Source organism: Kogia breviceps, chromosome 6, assembly GCF_026419965.1.
Source record: "Kogia breviceps isolate mKogBre1 chromosome 6, mKogBre1 haplotype 1, whole genome shotgun sequence".
NCBI classification, from domain to species: domain Eukaryota; kingdom Metazoa; phylum Chordata; class Mammalia; order Artiodactyla; family Physeteridae; genus Kogia; species Kogia breviceps.
Genome location: NC_081315.1, coordinates 2,670,265 through 2,691,520, shown reverse-complemented (window position 1 = coordinate 2,691,520; position 21,256 = coordinate 2,670,265). Strand labels below are relative to the sequence as shown.

The following is a 21,256-nucleotide window of genomic DNA, read 5'->3' as shown; positions in this document are numbered from 1 at the left end:
AGTGATACTTGAATTAAAATTTTTGCAATTACAGTTTTCATTTGAATACTCTCATACAAAAATCACTCATAATTTAAGAAATTTATAAATTATTATTTTTTAAAAAGCACCCTAACTGAAAAGTTACTCCAGTGCATAAGAAGTCAGGTAAATATTGCAGTCAAAATTTGAAGCCATTTGGAAAACATGCTTAATAATTTTAATCGCAACAGCAGAAATATTTTTGGATGAAGCACTTAAATCTCTTCCTTCTCCTGGAAATCCTTTAAGATTAAGTGGATGGAAAAACAGATGAACAGTTACATGTACTGGTTGCCTAGTGAGACACAGTACTGAGTGAAAATCAGTGGCTTTCTCTTTTTCTGCTGGAGGACAAATTATTGTCATTCACTTATAACTAAAAAATATGTATCTGCATTTCATGGGTCTGGGGGGACTGTAGTGCACAGAAAAGGGAAAGATGGTCCAGACTTTTTGCAGTGATCATAGCTTCTCTTTGACTTAATTGGGTGCCAGAGTAATTCAAGGGCCAAAGCCAAAGAGGAAGTACAGTGAAGCATTTTAATAATGTGGTTTTGAGGAAACTGCCCTCATTAACCATATAGTGAGGTGATTATGCTGGGCTGGTTATCATTTTTTCGGGGAGACATGATCTGACCTGGCTTGTGTCCAGATCTTGAATCCCTCTATCAGAACTAAAATCTTAAGGGTTTCAATAAACATATCTTGGAAGCTAAGTTCCTAGGGATTTATCACTACTGGAATAAAACTGAGCTTTTACTTTTTGACAGACCTTGACAGAAATGCACAAGCACTTACAAATGTGTCTAGGGAACTCATTTTCTATGGAAAACACTAACTCAGTGAAATTATAACCCTCATTCTGTAACAACATGAAATGTTAAAATGGAAAATGTCAGTATGGTTAGTCTGGAATCAATGCAGTCACTGCTTAGAGGCAGTTCTGCTAACTTAGGTTCAAATGAAGGAGGTGAGTATTGTTTAATTGTTTGTAGTGTTTCTGAATAGCCATGGCTTTTGCAAACACTAGGATAAGAGTGTCATTGGATTCTATGACTTACTTCCAGCATTTGAAATCCTTTTTATAGTCTATGAAAAATATGCAGTATTCCTATTTCCTTGGGTAACTACCCACAGCATAAAAGGTGTAGAGGCAGTTTGCTAAAATACTTTGTTAGGAAGCAAAATTTATAAAAACAAAATATGAAAAACCATGTACAAAGGCAAACTTTCCCTATATTTAACCCACTTATTTTATAGTTTCTATTTTAAATGCTAACTATCAATAACTATTTCAGATATCCAACAACAAAATACATAAAAGTACCAGTAGTAATAGGGGGTTGTTAAATAAATATATAATGTAATTTTAGAACTCTGCATTCTTGTATAGATATTCAGTTCAACATTTTGGAAAGTGAGGTAGATATACACCTACTAATATAGTAAGATATTCAGTACATATCATTGAGATACAGAAAGTATGTTGAACAACAGCCTATAGAGTCTGGTTTTATTTGTATATATATTTATATCCTTTATAAAATTCTGATATACTAACAAACTATTGTCAGTGGTTGTCTTTGGGAAGTGGACAGTAATGGTAAGAGAAAGGGGTGATTTTACTCTTCAGTTTATATCCTTGGGAAAATTTGGACTTATTTTTTTAAGTGACTATTTAATAAAAATAATCTGGAAGAGGGATAAATTGGGATTTGGGATTAACAGATACACGGTACTACATATAAAATAGATAAACAACAAGGACCTACTGTAGAGCACAGGGAACTATATTCAATATCTTGTATAATGGCAAAGAATCTGAAAAAGAATATATATGTATATGTGTGTATGTATAACTGAATCACCTTTCTGTACTCCTGGAACATTGTAAGTCAACTATACTTCAATAAAAACAATAAAAAATAATCTGAAGCTATTTACAGATGATTCAAATGCATGAAAATCTGTTTTTTTGGCAAGAGATGAAAATACACCGATTGTAATTAGCTGGTTTTCTTTAGACCTTTTGAAACGAGGTAGGACCAAGCCAGTGGCTCTCAGTCAGGGATGATTTTGCAGCCAAAGGGACATTTGGCAACGTCTGGAGATATTTTTTATCATCACCACTTGGGGGTGTGCTACTGGCATCTAGTAGGTAGAGTCCAGTGATGCTGCTGAGTATCCCACAATGCACAGGGCAGCTCACCCCGCAAAAGTTTTATCACCCTAAAACGTCAGTAGTGCCCAGGTTGAGAAACTCAGAATTAGGCATTGGTGAAGCACCAGTGGGAAAGCATCCCGTGTCAGCAGCCTGTGAACACATGCGCTCATTTTCAGGACAGGCAATTCATTATGTCTGTGGCTTGTTTATCTTCTAGTGGAGATTTTCTAATTGATTTCATGAGATCTTAGAAGTAGATGGACATTACCAAGCAGAGGGATCAGTGCAGCTGTTGTATCTCTTGAAAGGCTGTGATTGCTGTTTTGGCAGGTAACATGGGGAAAAGGCTGCCGTTTGTTCTGTGCTCTGATGCCAGAGACAATTTTCTAGTTAGTTTTAAGGGATCGTTTCTTAGCTACAAGAATCATTAAACAAAGGATTGGTTACTAAGAGAATCTCTGGAGGTTTTGAAAAATTGGATAGATAATTTAAGGATATTCTGCCAAAATTAAGGGGATCAGCCACAAAATATTTTCAGGCTGCTTGAACTAGTTCCATCAATCTATGAATAACATAAACAGATGTTTAAAAGAAGTTATCATTTAAAGGAGCATTTTAGACTTCAAATTTGAGATTTTGTGATGTGTGTACTCTGATATACACAGAAAACCTTGAAAAATTCAATTGTCTATACCTCAACAAAGCTGAAAAAAACCCCAAACCAAAACAAAACAAAAAGAAAAACACAGCAATGTCCTGACAAAATCCAGGTACTCAATATCCCTTCGTGATCTTGTCTTAGCCCAGTTTCTCATTTTAAATCTTTTGTTAATGTTCTTTCTCATAGCTTATGCTGGGCCAGATGAATTGGACACTCAGTTTCCCAAGAATTATGCCTTTCTTATTGTCTGTCCTCATTCCTGTCTGACTGCAGAACTTGCACAGCATTGACCCGTGAACAGATGTTTGTGGTCCCCAAATGTGCCGTGCACACCGCCGCCTCCTTCCAGTGAAATGTGAGAGGGGCCTTGATGCCTCTCGGCAGTGTTCTCTCTCCCATGCACTCTCCCATCTCCTAGACGATTATTTCCTTCCTTCTCTCCTTGAGCCTCCAGCACCTCCTGAGGCCACCCGAGGAGCCTCACAAATGCCCGCACGGACCCCCCCCCTCGTGAGCTCCACCTCCTCCATGCCCCCTTCACGTTGTCTAAACCCAGTCCCTCCCCTGAGCTCAGCCTCCATCCCTCTCTCCTGCTTAGGGTGGATCCAGCGGTTCTCCCTTGTCTCTCAGCATCGTCCATCTTCACCTCTCTCCTGAAACATGCTCTTGTGTCTCCCTTCTTAAAAACAAGACAGAAGAAAACACACTTCTTTCCCCATGCCAAGTACATCCTCATTTCTCATCTCCCTTTTTTAGAAAAACTTGTCAGAAATTCTATACTGGTATCTCTGATTCAAGTTTTGGGTGTAGCTTTACTTCTAAAGATTTGGCGATCTATTGAACACAAGAGTAACCTTCCTTTATGAATTTGGGTTGTTGTGTTTGTAACAGGGAAGAACAAACCTGGCTCCATATTGGAGCTGCTTCTTTTACTTTAACCTTTATGTTCTATTGCTTTTGCTACAAGTTAATCACTAAAGGGATGTTGCCTACAGTTTAAAGTGTCCACAGTGGCCCATCTCTGGGAACCCTGCCTCCCATGCCTGAGTGTTAAGCTAAAATACTTGTGTTTAGCTCCCAGGAAACATTCTGACCAGGCGTACCTCTGAATGGCTGCAGGAAGGAAGACATTGACACATCCCCTCTCCAGAGTCTGGTTGGACCAGGAAAGGCTTACAACAACTTGTCACCTTTTTCACTTTACCTCCTCACCTCTCCCTCTTTGCTCTATAAGATAAACTAGCATCCAAACCCTGGGCAAGATGTTTCTTTGGGACATGAGTCCACCATCTTCTCTGTCTGCTATAAGACACTGATGAAAGAAACTGAAGATGACACAAACAGATGGAAAGATACATTATGTTCTTGGATTGGAAGAAATAATATTGTTAAAATGTCCATACTACCCAAGGCAATCTACAGAATCAATGCAATCCCTATCAAAATAACCAATAGTATTTTTCACAGAACTAGAACAAATAATTCTAAAATTTGTATGGAAATACAAAATACCTCAAGAAGCCAACACAGTCTTGGGAAAGAAGAACAAAGTTGGAGGTATTATGCTCCATGATTTCAAACTATACTACAAAGTTACAGTGATCAAAACAGTATGGTACTGGCACTAAAACAGACACAAAGATCAATGGAACAGAATAGAGAACCCAGAAAAGAATCCACACTTATATGGTTAATTAATCTACAACAAAGGAGGCAAGACTATAAAATGGGGAAAAGACAGCCTCTTCATTAAGTGGTGCTGGGAAAGTTGGACAGCTATGTGCAGAAGAATCAAACTGGAGTACCCTGTCACACCATGCACAAAAATAAATTCAAAATGAATTATAGGCTTAAATGTAAGACATGAAACCATAAAAAATCTAGAAGAAACCATAGGCTGTAAACTCTGGCATCAGTCTTAGTAATTTTTTTGAATATGTCTCCTTAGGCAAGGGAAACAAAAGCAAAAATAAACAAATGGAACTACATCAAACTAAAAAACTTTTGCACCCTGAAGGAAACTCAGCAAAGCAAAAAGGTCAGCTACTGAATGGGAGAAGATATTTTCATATGATATACCAGATAAGGGGTTAATATCCAAAATATACCAAGGACTCACACAACTCAACACCAAAAAACAAACAACCTGACTAAAATTTGGTAAAGGACCTGAATAGACATTTTCCCAAAGATGACATACAGATGGCTGACAGACACATCAAAAGATGTTAAACATCACTAATCAACAGGGAAATACAAATGAAAAACACAATGAGATATTCACCTCACACCTACCAGAATGACAGTCATCAAAAAGACTAACAATAACAAGTGTTGGCAAGGATATGGAGAAAAGGGAGCCCTCATGCACTGTTGGTGGGAATACAAATTGGTGCAGCCACTATGGAAAACAGTATGGAGATTTTTCAAAAAATTAAAAGTAGAACTACCATATGATCTAACAATTCCACGCTTGGGTATTTATCTGAAGAAAATGAAAACACTAATTAGAAAAGTGCACCCCTATGTTTATTGCAGCATTATTTACAATAGCCAAGTTATAGAAGCAACCTAAGTGACCATAAATAGATGAACAGATAAAGAAGATGTGGTACATATCTACAATGGAATACTACTCAACCATAAAAAAGCATGAAAGCTTGCCATTTGTGACAACTTGGATGAACCTTGAGAGTCTTATGCTAAGTGAGATAAGTCAGACAGAGAAAGCCATACTGTGTGATTTCATTTATATGTGGAATCTAAAAACAAACAAATGAACAAACAAAACAGAAACAGTTATAGATACAGAGGACAACAGATGGTTGCCAGAGGTTGGTGGGGGGTGGGGGGAAGAAATAGATCAGGGAGATTAAGAGGTACAAACTTCCAGCTATAAAATAAATGAGTCATCAGTGTGAAATGCACAGTGTGGGGAATAGAGTCAACAACTCTGTGACATCTTTGTATGGTGGCATAGCCTGACTAGGCTTATCATGGTGATCATTCTGTAATATACAGAAATATTGAAATGCTATGTTGTGTACCAGGAACTAACATTGTGTTTTAGGTCAATTATACTTCAAAAACAATCAAACAAACAAATTCATGGAGGAAAAAATCAGATTTGTTGTTACCAGAATTGGGGAGACGGGGTGAGGGGAGGGGGAATTGGATGAAGGTGGTCAGAAAGCACAAACTTCCAGTTTTAAGATAAAACAAAGTCCTCCAAAGCATCCTGGGACTGATCTTAGTATAATCAGCCACCAAATCTTTGTTTCCTCAAAGGACATGAGCCCTTCACAGTCCCATAGCAACTCTGGGGTCTACATATTGTCTATGGAACCACCAGACTAAGGAGCCTTCGTTGTTTTGTAGGGCAAGGGGAGGAAAGGAGGAAAGAAAGAGAAAATTAAAGGAAGAAAGGGATAAAGAGAGAAAAATTTTAAATTAAGACTAGCTTTTCAGTAAAGCTGGTGGTGGAATAATACTGTTTTTATCACAGCTGTACTTTGTTATCAAATGATGGTGAAAATCCTAAAGAGGGTTTAGATTTAGAATCTAGAATAAACATCTTCATTAACTGAGTAAATACAAACTTATTTTCCTAGATTAGCTAGGTTTCTCTAAATTGACAACAGATTAAATTGGCATGGGATTTATTTTTTTGGGGAAACAATAAACAAAACTTCGTGCATTCCGTGTGCATGGAATTCTTTCAGCCCACCAGTGCATACCCTATTTAGTATGCCAATATTGCAACTCCAGAATGTATATAATTTTCTGACTATGTTATTTTTTTTTTTTTTTTTTTTTTTTTTTTTTTGCGGTATGCGGGCCTCCCACTGCTGTGGCCTCTCCCGTTGCGGAGCACAGGCTCCGGACGCGCAGGCCCAGCGGCCATGGCTCACGGGCCCAGCCGCTCCGCGGCATGTGGGATCCTCCCAGACCCGGGCACGAACCCGCATCCCCTGCATCGGCAGGCGGACTCTCAACCACTGAGCCACCAGGGAAGCCCTGACTATGTTATTTTTAAAGAGTTAATAGAGTTTCCAAATGTGCATTTAATTTGCACCAGAAAGTAATTTATTCAGTGGAAAGACATTACTTGGTCCAACTAAAGGTGAATCACTTGTCTTTTCATAAATGTATTTGTTTTTAGCTTTCTGTGATCTGTGGTTAAAACATTTCTTGTCATATCAGAAGCCATTAGCATGGTTTATATATAATGTATATTTGCAAAAAGAGCCCATTTTCAGTCATGTATCTCAAGTTTAGTACTTGAGTCAATAATTACCACAAGAATGGTATAATGTATTCTGATTTCAAAGACGTTCTGCACAAGCTATTTTTCTAGATAGTGTGACTATGGGTCTGCAGTGTTTAGGGAGATTAAAAATGTGTTGAGGGTTGAAAGTATCTTGATGCATTTTCAATGGTGCACCTTAAATTTTCAGCACCATTTCACCCTATGCTTATTGTGCCATTCCTAAAGGAAAATCCTAGAAATGAAGTCATCAGGGTACACCTGTGCATCAAACTTACCATGGGTAGTGTTACTCATTAAAATGTAAATGTGTTAAAATAGAGTAAAATTATATTCTTATAGTTATTAGGTTTTGGACCTAGGAACACAGTATTTAAAATTATTTTTATATATGCTACTTCTCCACTGTTGGGGGGTTACAGCTGCTGAGTAAAATCTCTTGAGTTGTTAAAATCTCTTGACTGGTCTAATACTTTCTTAGTTAACAGCCCTGCTTTGCAAAGTTACTTATTGATTGAAGAGGATGGACTGTACCTCGAGATAGTCAGTATCTTCTATTTGATTCAAATGACCATGTATATGGACACTTCGTCCACCTACTGTCCGTCATTGTACACTCCTTTGTTAACTGTGTTTTCTGTTATTATTTTAAAGATTTATTTATTTATTTATTATTTATTTTATTTATTTTTGGCTGCATCTGGTCTTAGTTGCAGGATCTTCCTTGAAGCATGTGGGATATTTCATTGCGGCACGCAAGTTCTTCGTTGTGGTGCGTGGGCTTCTCTCTAGTTGTGGCGTGCGGGTTTTCTCTTCTCTAGTTGTGGCGCGCAGGCTCCAGGGCGCGTGAGCTCTGTAGTTTGCGGCACGTGGGTATTAAACAAAAACTTTGTGTTGTATTCTACATGTATTTTGTATATTTCATATGTATATTTCCTAGAGAAAATGTACTCGGGTTCTAGGAAAGCAATGTCAAAAGCAGCAGCCAACGTGTGTTGGCCTCAGCCGCTTCCTCTTTAGAGACGGAGAGCAACCTCCACACTTCTTTAGGGCTTGCTTTCAGTTTCTCACATTCTAGACTATTTTGGGTAAGTTGCCAGAGTTACTTCCTAAAGAAAAAACTCTTTATATCATTCTGTGCCAAACCTCCCTTCCAACTGCTTATGCATTAAGTCTGAAGTCATTCTTGAGTGTGGCTCACAAAGGCTTCCTGGTCTTTCCAGGGAGCTCCTCCAACTGCATCTCCCAGCCTGTCCTGAGCCCTACTCTTAATGTCTCCACCCAACTCCTCCTAGTTTTCCCATGTCTGGCCCCGCCCACGCTCCACCTGTGCCTGCCCTGCCTCCACCTCTTCCCCCGGAAGCAGTAAGTGGTAGATATGAATTGAGTTCAACTTGCTTGGTCAGTTTGCTCATCTGTCCCGTAAAATGAGAGATAATATACATAACTCTGCACCATGATTTTGGTGTTAGTACTGTGAGTGGAAAGAACTCAGATAAATGTGAATTCACGTCCTGCATTAAGCACTTAGGAGCCTGTAATCTTGGCAAATTCCCAAGTCGCTTTGAGACTGAGTCCCTCCTCCGGTGAGGGGTGGAACCATCGCCCTTCATGGTTCATGGGAGGATTTAATCAGACAACACTTTCAAGTGTTATCATTTAATCAGACGTCAATACGGTAACTGACTCACAACTTTAGGAATAACATAACATAAATAATTCATGTTAATCATCAGACTATGGCAACTTTGGCCTAGCACATTTCTTGTATCTAATTACATGATCAGTCATACTAAAAACTTGCAACAATTTCCCCAGGATGAATTTAAAAGTAGTACAGCTTCATTGGAGACGTGTGTTTGTGATGGTGCAGCTTCTAGGTAGGATGGGAGCATCATGACAGAATACTCTTTGTTCCTCTTATTTATCACAAACTCTGTTGTTTAAGACATTCCATCAGAAAGGAGTTGTGGAAGAAAGTTAATAGATAAACACAATTTTTCACAATTTGAATGACATTTCTAGATTTTGATGTTTTTGTCTATAATATTGTAATTAATGTAGGTTAGAACAACAGGAAAAGAAAGCACTAGGTAAAACGCAGGGAAAAGAGATTGAGAACAAAAATCACACAAAAGGTAGGTGTAAGTGAAATAAGAGGAACCAGTCTGGGTAACAGAGTGGAAAGTGGGAGGAAATAGCACAGAAGGAGCATAGGATTTTGAGTCAGAATCCAAATGGAGTGGGCACTTTTTTGGGTGATTAAAAAAAACCTACCAAAGATACCCCTCTGATAAAGTGAATAACCATATTTACTACCATTATGAAAGTTTTGCAAATTCTTATTTTTCCTTAGAAGTTTCTTAAAAGTGGGAGTAAACATGTATGTTCATTAGTGTCCACGTAACACGGTTGGAAATACAGCTAAATATTTCATATTATATATTTTGTGTATTCTCAAAGAGTTCATATTTTACTAATGTATGTCATTGTAATTATTACGTCGAACGTCTGTGGCTTTGCATTTATAATTCCTGCTTGTCAAATGCTCCATGCTTTTAGGATGTATCCAAATATACTTCCTTCTTGGTTATTCTTTTTTTTTTTTTTTTTAACCCCTCCCCACTCATAGGAGGCAGGTGGATTGTACTTCATTGCTCAGGGAGTGTAGAGCTAAGAAGAACCTTTGTAGAAGAGTCATCTGCCAAAAATAGCCAGATGCTTGAGAGATAATATTTTTGAAACTTGGTATGCTTTTTTGAATTTGAGCATCTTGGCTTGACTATCAACACCAAATACTGAAGGACACAGAGCATTGAGCCTTTCCACAGCCTGTAGGGAAGGTCAAGCTTGCTTCCCTGAACTTGGTGATGGCTGCGTGTGACAACCTCCTGTCCGCATGGAATTTAGAGCTCCTTAGGGGCAGGACGAGGTGGGGATCACCAGAGAGTGGGGCTGCCCAAGCAGAGGTGGTTAGAATCTGAGATTCTAACGTGCACCCCAAGGAGAGGGCATGACTCTGGCGGAAGCCACATGCTCTGCACGGCTCCAGGGCCCGGGCGGCTGTGGGTCTGAGTCAGCCCCACATCTCCCTTGCTTCCCGACACAGGAGGGAGGACCCTTGAGGTTTCCTAGGCTCTCCTGAGAAGGCTGGCTAGGAGCAGACAGTCCGTGTGAAGCGGCCTCTTGCTTGGGTGGCAAACATGGGTTATCTGGCCGGGTAGCCGGAGAAGGTGGAAGTGTTCACATGCTTGGGTAGGTGCCGATTCCCATGCCCAGAAGAACGAGTAACATCTCACGAGAAGCTGGCAAAGTTACACAGATAATTCATCTCTCTACCTGCCCCCTCACGTGGATGTTTCCGAAGCTGCCCTCGAACCTAAAAGCTTTTGGGCAGAGTTGGAAAAGGGTGGAGCAGGTAGACAATTCTTAAGTGATTTAGATTGTATTTTTTTAAAAGTGCCTGATTTTTAAACCAAGCTCTTTCGAATGAGCAAGTTTATCGTACTGCTATATTATGCAGGAGTCACGAGCTCTGAGTTGAGTCACAGAAACATAAAATTTCATTTTCTGCACATCTGACTGTTGAATTAAGTAAACAAGGAGCCCCTTAGATGGAGGTGGCCCTCAAGCCGTGGCAGCAGAGGTAAGCAACCAAAACCTAAGCCCATAAAGCCCTCAAGGTCATGAAACCAAAGAGCTGGGACAACCGATCAGAAACAGCTGACTAACCTCTAAGCGGTAGCCAAGCAACAATTTCCTCACTTGGCCTCTGCAACTTTCTCTGTATGTCTCCTACTTCCCTTTCCAGTTTGGTGCTGTTCAATTCAAATCCATTTTGCTCACATAAACTATGAAAAATTTTAATTTGCCCCAGTTGATCTCTTAACATGAGATTTGTGGCCTAAAAGTATGGAAATTTGATATTATATACGATATCTGGTTTGGGTATACTTAATACTAATGATGGAACAAAACTGTTGGAGTGTGTGTGTGTGTAATAGTTTATAACATTTCCCAACACCCTCAAACTTCATGACAGAGAATGCTGGCATTGCCTTTTGACCTTCTTCTGTGAACTCCTCCTCCACCATGGGCATTCTGAGGGAAAAAAGGGGCAAAGAATGTTTTCTCCTGAAAAATGAGTCAGAATAGAAAGGAAACTTTGTGCCCAAGAACAGCAGAGGAGTGTAGCAGGAGTGGAGGCTGAGTGATGGGGAAATGAGAGGAAGATGGGGGTCCAGGCGGCCTTGGATTGGACAGCAATTGGGGTATAAAGAGGCAGAGGCTCCTGGGCATGGAAGACAGATGGACAAGAAGGGAGACCATGGGGTTTGATGAGACTCCTTTTAGGAGATCATGTGTAAGGGGCTTTCTTTAACTCCTTTCAGAGGCCTGGATAAGGGTGGATGCCCTTGTTCTAGATGAGTGTCTTTACCTACGAACCCACTCCAGGCCTGTACCACGTATAACGGCTTTAAAGGGTCACACTAACATCATCACCAACACATACACCTTGTCGTGTTCCTTCCCCGTCTACATCACGGCCAGCTGGGTGGTTTCATCTCTGAGGGTTCGCTTTCTGTCTGCAAACACGCTTTTTATTCCATACCACGTGGCATCATTCTTTCTTTGCTCTGCAACATGCGCCTTGTTAAATTCCATTCTTGATCAGTCCTCCATTCATTCTCCACTTGTCTATTAAGGCATTCATGATGACTATTCCACAGGCAAACTGTTGGGGGGATACAGTAATAATAACATGCTTGGCCTTGACCTATCTGTTCTCATTTTAATTTAATAATTCTAGCTCACGTTTATACATGTCTATCTAGTAAGATATACATTATATCTGTCTTAGATTCTGAACTAAGGAACTTCAGAGGTAATGACTGGAACAGATCATGAGATTATATGGAAACTGCTACATAAACTAGCTTAGAAACGTTGAAAAAAGATGCCTAAGAGCCAGCAGCACTACAAAAAGATTTGTACAGGTTTTTGGGGTTTTTTTTCCGATTAAACTGGATTTGATGAACAAATGAGTTGCCACATTATTTCAGGTCAACACTGGGGACGAATGCTCAGTTGCTGAGAAAAGTTGCTGAACTTCAACAAACAAAAACTCTCCCTTTTTCCAGGGAGCACAGATTGTTGTGCTGTGAGCTCAGAAGATCATGGGTGAGGACTGCACCCAGAAGGGCAGAAGTAGCAAATCTATATTTAACGTGGCCACACCAGCCGCATCTCCTGATCTTAACACGAAGAGGGGGGTTAAGTGGAGGTCAGGAGAAGCTAACAGCCTGACTGCTGACGTCTTCTCGTCTAAGTTTGAAATGTGTGAGAACGCAGAAACATTTATAAACCATGAGGCAGTTTTGCAATTTCCAACAAATCGGCCACAGCTAAGAGAGTCAAAATGGCAAATCTTCTGGACCATTAAAAATGAGTCAAACATTTCCAGCCTACTCTGGGAAAAACCTATTAAAATATCCAAAGACTGGGGTAAGCAGCAGAGGATGAGAGAAGAGGTTGAAAGAGAAAGACGAAGATCAGAGGCTTTGTGAGTGAACTCGATGGTGGTGTGACTGGTGTTCTCAGCGCCCGACGCACCTCAGAACTCAATCAGTTATTTCACTAATTTATACTTGTAGTATGTGTCCTGCGTGAAGGCTTCCAAAAAAGCCCTTCTCAGCTTCTCTGATTTCTCCCAGTACATCCAGGTACACACATTTATAAATTTTGTTCAGAATGTGTCAGTTCATGTCCATTTACATATCTTGGTCTGTAACATTTTAATCTGAAATCTGTAAAGAAAGATGTATCTGTTGAAATGGCCACAACTACAGAAATTTGCAGGGTCGTAACTTCCTTAACACCGCAAGGATCAGGTATTGGAACCATCTCACTAAATACTGCAGAATTAGCCAAAAATGTCCATGAATCCCGGTAACGAACTGCAAAATGCGGGTGGGAGGATGGGGTATAATGTGCATATTGTGTGTTTAATAGACATCTGTCCTCTGTGAAAGTGCGAATTCGTGAGGAGGGCGTCTTAGGGAGAAGAGGTGGGTAGAAATAAGAATTCTGGTTGCAAGATTTGGAGCCAAGATATCTCTTGTGTGGATTTTGTCAGGAGGGGCGGTGAGCCTAAGGAATAGAGAGGACGGTTCAGATAAAAAAAGGGGAGGGCTTCCTTGGTGGCGCAGTGGTCGAGAGCCCGCCTGCCGATGCAGGGGACGCGGGTTCGCGCCCCGGTCCGGGAAGATCCCACATGCCGCGGAGCGGCTGGGCCCGTGAGCCGTGGCCGCTGAGCCTGCGCGTCCGGAGCCTGTGCTCCGCAACGGGAGAGGCCAAAAAAAGGGGGAGAAGGAGGAACTGGTTGATTAGAACTGGGAATCCAAATTTGGGCCGCTCGGGGGCCAGGAGGAGAGATGCTGCTGAGACTCTACGGGGGAGGGATGAAAAGGAGGAGAAAGTGAGCGCAGAGCAGGATGGGAACTTGAAGGAAGTGGGAGAGCCCCCGAGGAGACTTGCTTACCTTCCGCTTTATCTCTCCATGCCTGGAGCCGAAATGCAAAGACAGTCTCACCCCCCATGAAAAGTAGGACGGTGGACTTGGCCTGGTAGCCAAGAGTTTACTACCAGCGTGGGCTTTACTTGCGACTGAGGAGTGAGTTGTGAGTGCGTTTGGGGAGCATCGCGCAGCAGCGGAGACGCCTTGCACGGCTTGTGTAAGCGTCCCTTCCAGCCCCGCTGCACTGGAAAACGCGTGAGCCCGTCTCAGGAACTGTTGTCTGTGCTGCGGCGAGGCAGGGGAGGGGAGCCGGCGTTCGGGCCTCTATTCATAGGAGCAGAGTCTCACCTGCGCCCCGGCTCTCTGGTACCAGCCTCGGCGTAGACGCAGAGACAGAAGGCACTGATTTGGGGGGTGGAAGGGAGGAAGGGGTTATGGGAAGGGTTAAACACATAGGTATTTGGTGCCCAAGCTATTGGAGGGTACGATAGAGAAAAGAAAGCGCCTGTCTTGAAACGAGAAGCAGTGAGATTCTGATCGTCTACCAACTAGTCCCGGGACGTAGACAGTTTTCTCCTGGACTCCTACATGGCAAGCTCAGTCTCATTCCAGCAGCACGCGCCCAAGGCCTCTTTCACTTTAGCGGGACACCCCAGGGGCCCCATTCATTTATCAGCATATGGCGTGTGATGAAAACGCTCTATCTCTAAGGACAAGATAGCTGTCTGGGGAACAGCCTGGGAGCGAGGGATGCAGAGAGTGGAAACCCCCAGGGACTCTGAATTTACTCTGACAATTTGAAAAGCTCCTTTCCTTAAACTTGGACCTGAGCGCAAGCATGGACTTGGGAAGGTGTCATTGGGACCCTTCTCTCCTCTGCCCAGTCTATCCTTGGTTGAGAATATGTTTATCTGCCAGGCAGGGTGTGTGAAACATGATGACACAGGTCAGGGTATTGCCAAATCTTAATTTTTTTTTTTTTTTTTTTTTGCTGTACGCAGGCCTCTCACCGCTGTGGCCTCTCCCGTTGCGGAGCACAGGCTCCGGACGCGCAGGCCCAGCGGCCACGGCTCACGGGCCCAGCCGCTCCGCGGCACGTGGGATCCTCCCGGACCGGGGCACGAACCCGCGTCCTCTGCATCGGCAGGCGGACTCTCAACCACTGTGCCACCAGGGAAGCCTCCAAATCTTAATTTTTGAGGCTAGGATTTTGGTGGATAAAAATGTAATAACCACGGGTTTAATAACCCCAGTCTAGCTAGGTTCTTTCTATTTCAAGGTGATGTTTTACCCTTCTGATTTTTCTTGCCTATCCTGTCCATCCTGTCCTACTGGAGACCCACTTTTAAAAGTGAGTAAAGGATAATAAAGCTGAAAACAAAAGGGAGAACAGGTATCTGGCCTCATGAAAAATGAAAAATGAGGCTGTTGTACACTGTGAGCTTTACATTTCCTTTGAACTCAAAAAAGTCTAATTTTATAAAACTTAAAAAGTACTTGACAGACATAAGAGGAAACTGTTTCATCAAATTACAATTCACTGAGGACTCAGACTGCTGGAGACGGACAAAGATTCATATAATGTTTCTTTAAATGAATTAGTTAAGAATCAAGAGAAAACACTGTGTACAGCGAAATGGTTTTTCAGTGGATTCGAGCATGAAATTGTGTGACCTTCAAGCAGACACTCAACCCTCTACCAAAAAACAAAAAGGATGATTTAAAATCTCAACTGCCTTCTAAAAGGGGTGAACCTTACTATTAGAGAATATATCAGATTATCTGCTGTCCCTTTTCGTAACAAATCACGTGGGCACCTTGACTAAAGGTGGGTCTGGATTTTGGGTTTAGAGACAGGGGCTAAGGAGAGAGGTCTGTGTTGTTCTTCACTATAGAATGAGAACTTGAGCTCCTGGGGCAACGTGGGTAGGGGGCAGGTTGAGGAGGAAGGATGGGGAGGGAGAGGGGGACAGAGGAGCTGGCAGAGTGACCAGAGGTGACCAGAGTCCAGGGCTCCGTGTGGCCTGGAACGGCCAGTGAAAAAGCCGAGGGTCCCCCTCCCCCAAAATAATCTTTACATTTTTGGGGGAGCACTGAATATTTTTAAAAGACATATTCATTATTATAGAAAACGTAAGAAATAAGTTGGCTCTAGTTAATTCAGGTAATATTGAAATAATTATAAAATCTATTTAACAGAAAATCAAATCTCCAAATTATTATAAACTACAACTATTTTACAGGAAAATGTCAATTCCTAACACAAATAACCAGTGATCCCACTTAATACTGTCCTTTTTTCCGCTCAGCATTTTACCTTTGCTGTGATAGACCATAAAAACTAAATTTGGAATACTCACAACTTGCCCCTGTTTATTTCCAAAGAAGGAAACAGCTTTTGGTTTCAGTGATGGAGCCTAGTTATTCCGACCAGGGTGATGGGTGGGGATGCAGAGCTGTGAAGAGGAGAGAGTGTTGGACCACTGCGCGTGAGACAGGAAATAGGGCTGCTGCGACTGTGGACGCGACAAGGGGAGAAAATATCCAGGGGGCGGGAGAGGTGAGCTAAGATGAGAATGAAGTCACTATGTACTGGTACTTCCTGTGGGTAAAGCTCTGTGCCATGGGCCGTAAGCAAAAGTGCTTTCCAAGCAAAATCCTGGAACCAGTACAGGTTGAGTCTAATTTTCTATTCATTCGCATTATTTACACATCTATCTTCATTCATCCATCCCCGGTGCACGATGAGAAGTGTATGTAAAGCAGATGGTACCGGCCCATAGGAGGACATGCATAAATACAGAGCATGGATTTCTCAAACTTCCCTGGGGTGAGGACAGCCTGCTCTAGTGGAAACTTTGTTTATGTTTGGATTTACCAGTTCTGTGACCTTGGGCTCGTCAATATTTCTCTATTGCTTAATCTCCAAAATGGAAAAATATCTAACGTGCTTAATTAAAGGCCCGTGAGCTTGATGAGGGGATCTGTTCAGGTCCGTTTTAATTCTAAGATATTGTAGCTTTAGAAAGCATTAGCACTGAATCATGTTTTACTAGCGCAGGCCATTCAAGGACACAGACTTGGATTTAAAACTCTTTTGCAACACTTACTAAGGGGTGATGCCAGGCTTGTGACTTAATATTTCTCATTTTCTGTTTCCTATTTTGTAAAGTGAGAATATCCCTTAAGGTTGTTACAGGGATAAAGTCAGATCATGTTTGTAAAGCATTTAGCACAGTTTGTGGTCCATGGAAAGCTCTCGATAAATGGGAGACATAACGACCAACCACATCCATAACCACAGTCCTAGAACTTGACACTAAAATGGTATAAATGTGTACAGTTTGTTTGTTGGGAGATTTTTGATTTCTGTTTCAAGCTCCTTACTAGTAACTGGTCTGTGCAGATTATTTTCATTGATGGATGAATGCATAGAGAAGATGGGGTATACATCCACAATGGATACTACTCAGCCATAAAAAGAGAATGCAGTCCTGCCATGGATTACATTTACAGCATGGATAGATGTGGAGGGCGTCACACTAAGTGAAGTAAGGCAGATGGAGAAAGTCAAATACTGTATGATTTCTTTCATATGTGGAATTGAAAAAACAAAGCAAACAAATGAAGTAAAACAAACTCATAGATACAGAGATTAAATGAGTGGTTGCCAGAGGGAAGGGGGTTGGGGGCGGGTGGGTGAAATGGGTGAAGGGTGTCAGCTGTATGGTGATGGATGGTAACTAGATGTGGGGTGGTGACCACTCTGTAGTGTATACAGATGTTGAATTATAATGTTGTACACCTAAAATTATATAATAAAAAATGCTGATTTTTTCAGACAAAAAATAAGCCTAACTAGAATACCCAACTCCAGGCATTTCAGTTTAACAGGTTTGTCTAATGTGTGAAATTAAGCTTGCAAAATGATTTAGTTCACAGATGTAATAATTTGTTTATCTTTATACAGATGATGGTGCTGCATTTTCACAGACTTGTTAATTTTCTCTTTGAAACGTCAAGATGTGATTCCAAATTCATAGTAAGAACAATATAAAATTGTTAGCAACCTTAAAAAATATCAGGTGAACTGTTAGATACTCTGTAGTCTGCATATTGGAAAGTTTTTTCTTCCATCTTTTGGAGGTGGGTAAATATGCCAGTATTCTCCTGTTTCATGTACTAAAGTTCTGGTTTTTGTGTACTGATGGTTAGTTCAGGAAAGGCTCTTCCTGTCCCCTTCCTCGTGGTTAGAGAAGACAGTTGCTAGAAGATATGCCAGTACTGGGACCCAAGGCAAAGACCAGGTGGTCTTGTAAGTAGCCACTTGGAATCCAAAAGTGAGGACCTTCCCAGATGGGTTGGGCCTTGGCAAAATACTAAAATGGATCAAGTTCATGTCTGGGCCCTTCTATTTCCTATTTCCTTACTTATTCCCTGCCTAAACAAAGTGTTAAGTAAAATGATTATTTTTTGCTTGATGATACCATTTAAGTAATGAGTAAAGCATGTGATGATAAGGACTTAGGATACATTTCTTCCAGGGGATTGTTCTATAGCTTTAAATTCTGCACTAGTTTAGACTCACAAGAAGTGGCAGAAATAGTACAAGAGGTCCCATATACCCTTCACCCAGCTTTCCCTAATGGAACCATCTTATCTAACTGGAGTACATTATCAAAACTCAGAAATTAACATTGGCACAATACAGCTGATTAGACAATAGATGGAGGAATTTTTTTAAGAATAAAAAATTCTCAAGACTGAAAGGAAATCTTTTCTGAATCGTAATGTCATCCCTCTCTGTGCACCCCTAGGTTTTTGCCCTTGTCTCACGGTTTGGTGACCCTAGATAACTTTCTCTTTCCTCCACTCTAACCCTTCAGAGCGGGGACCATGCTGTAGACACCCTTTAGTCTTATTGCTTAGTAAAGTAACTGGCATTTGATAAATTTTTTTGGTTCAAAGGGTGACTGATGATTGCTTAGGTCTATAAAGGGCTTTCTGTTTTCAAAGCCCTGTGGTATACAGTATCTCTACTGAGAATGTTCACAGTCTGGGAGGAAGAGCGTAGACTACGAAAGCATCCAAATCTTGGCATTTATTAGCTTGAGTCTTGTGACAAGGTACTGAATGTCCTTGGTCGTTCCTTCCTCATGTGCTTAATTGTATCTACCTAATAGAGTTGTTCCGAAGATCCAAGGAGGTCACTTAACGTAAAAAAGAACCGGACACAAGGGCTCTGGGCGGTGGATAGGGTAAAAGACTTTATTGCCGTTTTACAAACTAAGGCTCAGAGGGTAAGTCATTGCGGAAAAGTATAGAGCTAGTACAGGGCAGTGCTGTCAAGCACCTTAAATCTTCCATGACAGCACACTGTCCTTTCAAGGCAACAGGCGAGCGGGGTGACAAACGAACCACTAACAACAGCCACGGGGTTAGTTAAGGAGATTTAAGACATTGTCATTATGTGGTTGACTTCTGCTATACGCCCAGGAAATCCTCTCATTGGTGGGGCTTCATGATGGGATGAACTAACTGGTGAGTCATGGGTGTGGGTTGCTGGGTTGGGCGCCCCTGTCAAATGCCCCTCCAGCCCACCCACCCTGTTGACAGCATGTAGCCAGGAGTCTTGCTTGCCCAGTTCTGCTTCTGGAAGGCATGGAGGGAGGAGGACTTGGAGTTCCTGAGTACTCACAGTGCATTATCAACATTTTAAAAATGTCCAAAGATAGATTTAAAAAGTTGGAGGGTTTGAACATTATCATCTTCATCGCTATTACCTATTTCCTGCTCATGAAGATAACTTTTTATTGACAAAAGAGAACATAGAACATTTTACTAAAGATAGAACATTTTTACCCAATGACTGGTAACACATTAGCCAAATTGCTTCTCTACCTGCCCTGAATACCTTTTACATTCCCTTGAATCCCTCACCCTAGAATGCCTATTTGGAAGTATTCCTTTGGCTTATTCGATCTGCTCATTTTATTGAAATGGGAGAGGAGTTAGAAGAATATGTTATGGATTTATGAAGGTGTTGGCTGCGAAAGTCAAAACACTTGGATTGTATTAGAAACATTCAGTTTTTGGTGATGGTGTACACTTTGACTTTTCGTCCTCTAGTTAAAAAATGGGAATGTCAGCAATCAGATCAGAGATGAAGAAAGGTAGGAACTAGAATGTTTCTAAAGGATTTGGAGTCATTTCCTTGGTTACATGCAACCCCACATCTTCGACTGACAAGGTGAGGTGTACTAAGAGGTCAGGAAGACTGGAGATACAGGAAAAAAAATCACTTTGGTGCAGTGCATGCCATCAGAATCGAGACAGTTAGGACTGAAATTTACTTTGAGATATTCTTCAATTGAATGTTTTAGTGTAAATAAACTTCTGCAAACTTTTAAGAGACAGAGAAATGGAAACATGCTTGTGAATTCTAAATTTGTTACAGCTTAATAATTCCCAGCATCACAAGGTATGAAAGGGACCCAGAAAGTTTTCCTTCTTGATTTGCTTTGACTTTCCTCATCATGTATTACCTAAGAAACAGAAATCTTATTTCTGTTTACCTAATAAACTTTCAATAAGGTTTAATGAAGAACAACTCTTTCCTTTGATTAAAAAACAGATTTTCTGAAAATAAAACATGTATACGGAGAGGAAGCAAAAACTGTCATGATAGCCAAAGTAAAATGCCCGTTTGGACTCCTCGTGTGTCTGTGGTTTTCACCGCTTTCTGCTTTCCCTGGTTTATCTTTCAAGGAATAGTGAGAAACTGTGCTAAAAATAAAAAAAAGGAGTTTTCTGAATGCATCTTTCCCTAAGGAGGCGTACCTATGATACAGATCACAAAGGGCTAGGATAATGAAGCGTTATAAACACCCAGGAGCCGGGAGCAAATGTACAGACCTCCCCAGGATGTGTCAATGGGCACATTCCTTGAACACAATCTCTTTAAGGACCACTCCTCTTGAAATATACCATGGCTTATAAAACAATTGTTAATATCAAACCAGTTGGTTATTACGAAGCGTAGGTTTACATGGCATGTTAGTATCCTAGTTTTTAATATAAATACCAGAAATGTATTCAGAGGACTCATTCTGAAGTGAGATAACAGTTTTATCAGAAAAAGCAGTTGCACCTTAAAAGCATACATGTCAGTAATAAACATTTGTACTTTTGATTATTTCATAAAATCCTAAGGTAGACAAAATTAAATGCTGAGCATACTTACAATATTTTCCAAAAATCAAGATGTAGAGGAAGACAGGACCAGATGTCATTTCCTTCCCTCAGAGAAACTGATTAATGAAAGTGAATACAATTTGGTCCTGGCTTCTGAGGCTCATCGGCTCACCGTGGTGGTGGTGTGCTATTTCTGTCTGCAATCTTAGCGGCTACAAAGCAGCTACTCCCCCTCCTCTCCCCTTGACTCTCCCTCTCTCTTTCCATTCCCTCTTTTTTCTTTCTCCCTCTCTCAGAATCTCTCCTCCCCACCCGCCTTCTCCAAGGTCTTAATATCCTTCTTTACACACACACACACACACACACACACACACGCGCACACACACACACACACACACACACACACACACAGACAAAGCTGAGCAGGGATGA

General features: G+C 41.2%; 1 protein-coding gene across 3 annotated transcripts in view; it reads right to left on the bottom strand.

Moving 5' to 3' along the window:
* The window catches only part of RXFP1 (relaxin family peptide receptor 1), a 94,329-nt gene extending 73,323 nt beyond the window's left edge, over positions 1 to 21,006 (bottom strand). For all 3 annotated transcript variants that reach the window (XM_067036885.1, XM_067036886.1, XM_067036887.1), the window contains exon 1: positions 20,874 to 21,006. In XM_067036885.1, the coding sequence (XP_066892986.1) occupies positions 20,874 to 20,922 (49 nt within the window). In that variant the 5' untranslated portion in view covers positions 20,923 to 21,006. The remainder of the gene's footprint in view (positions 1 to 20,873) is intronic.
* Positions 21,007 to 21,256: the final 250 nt, after the last annotated feature.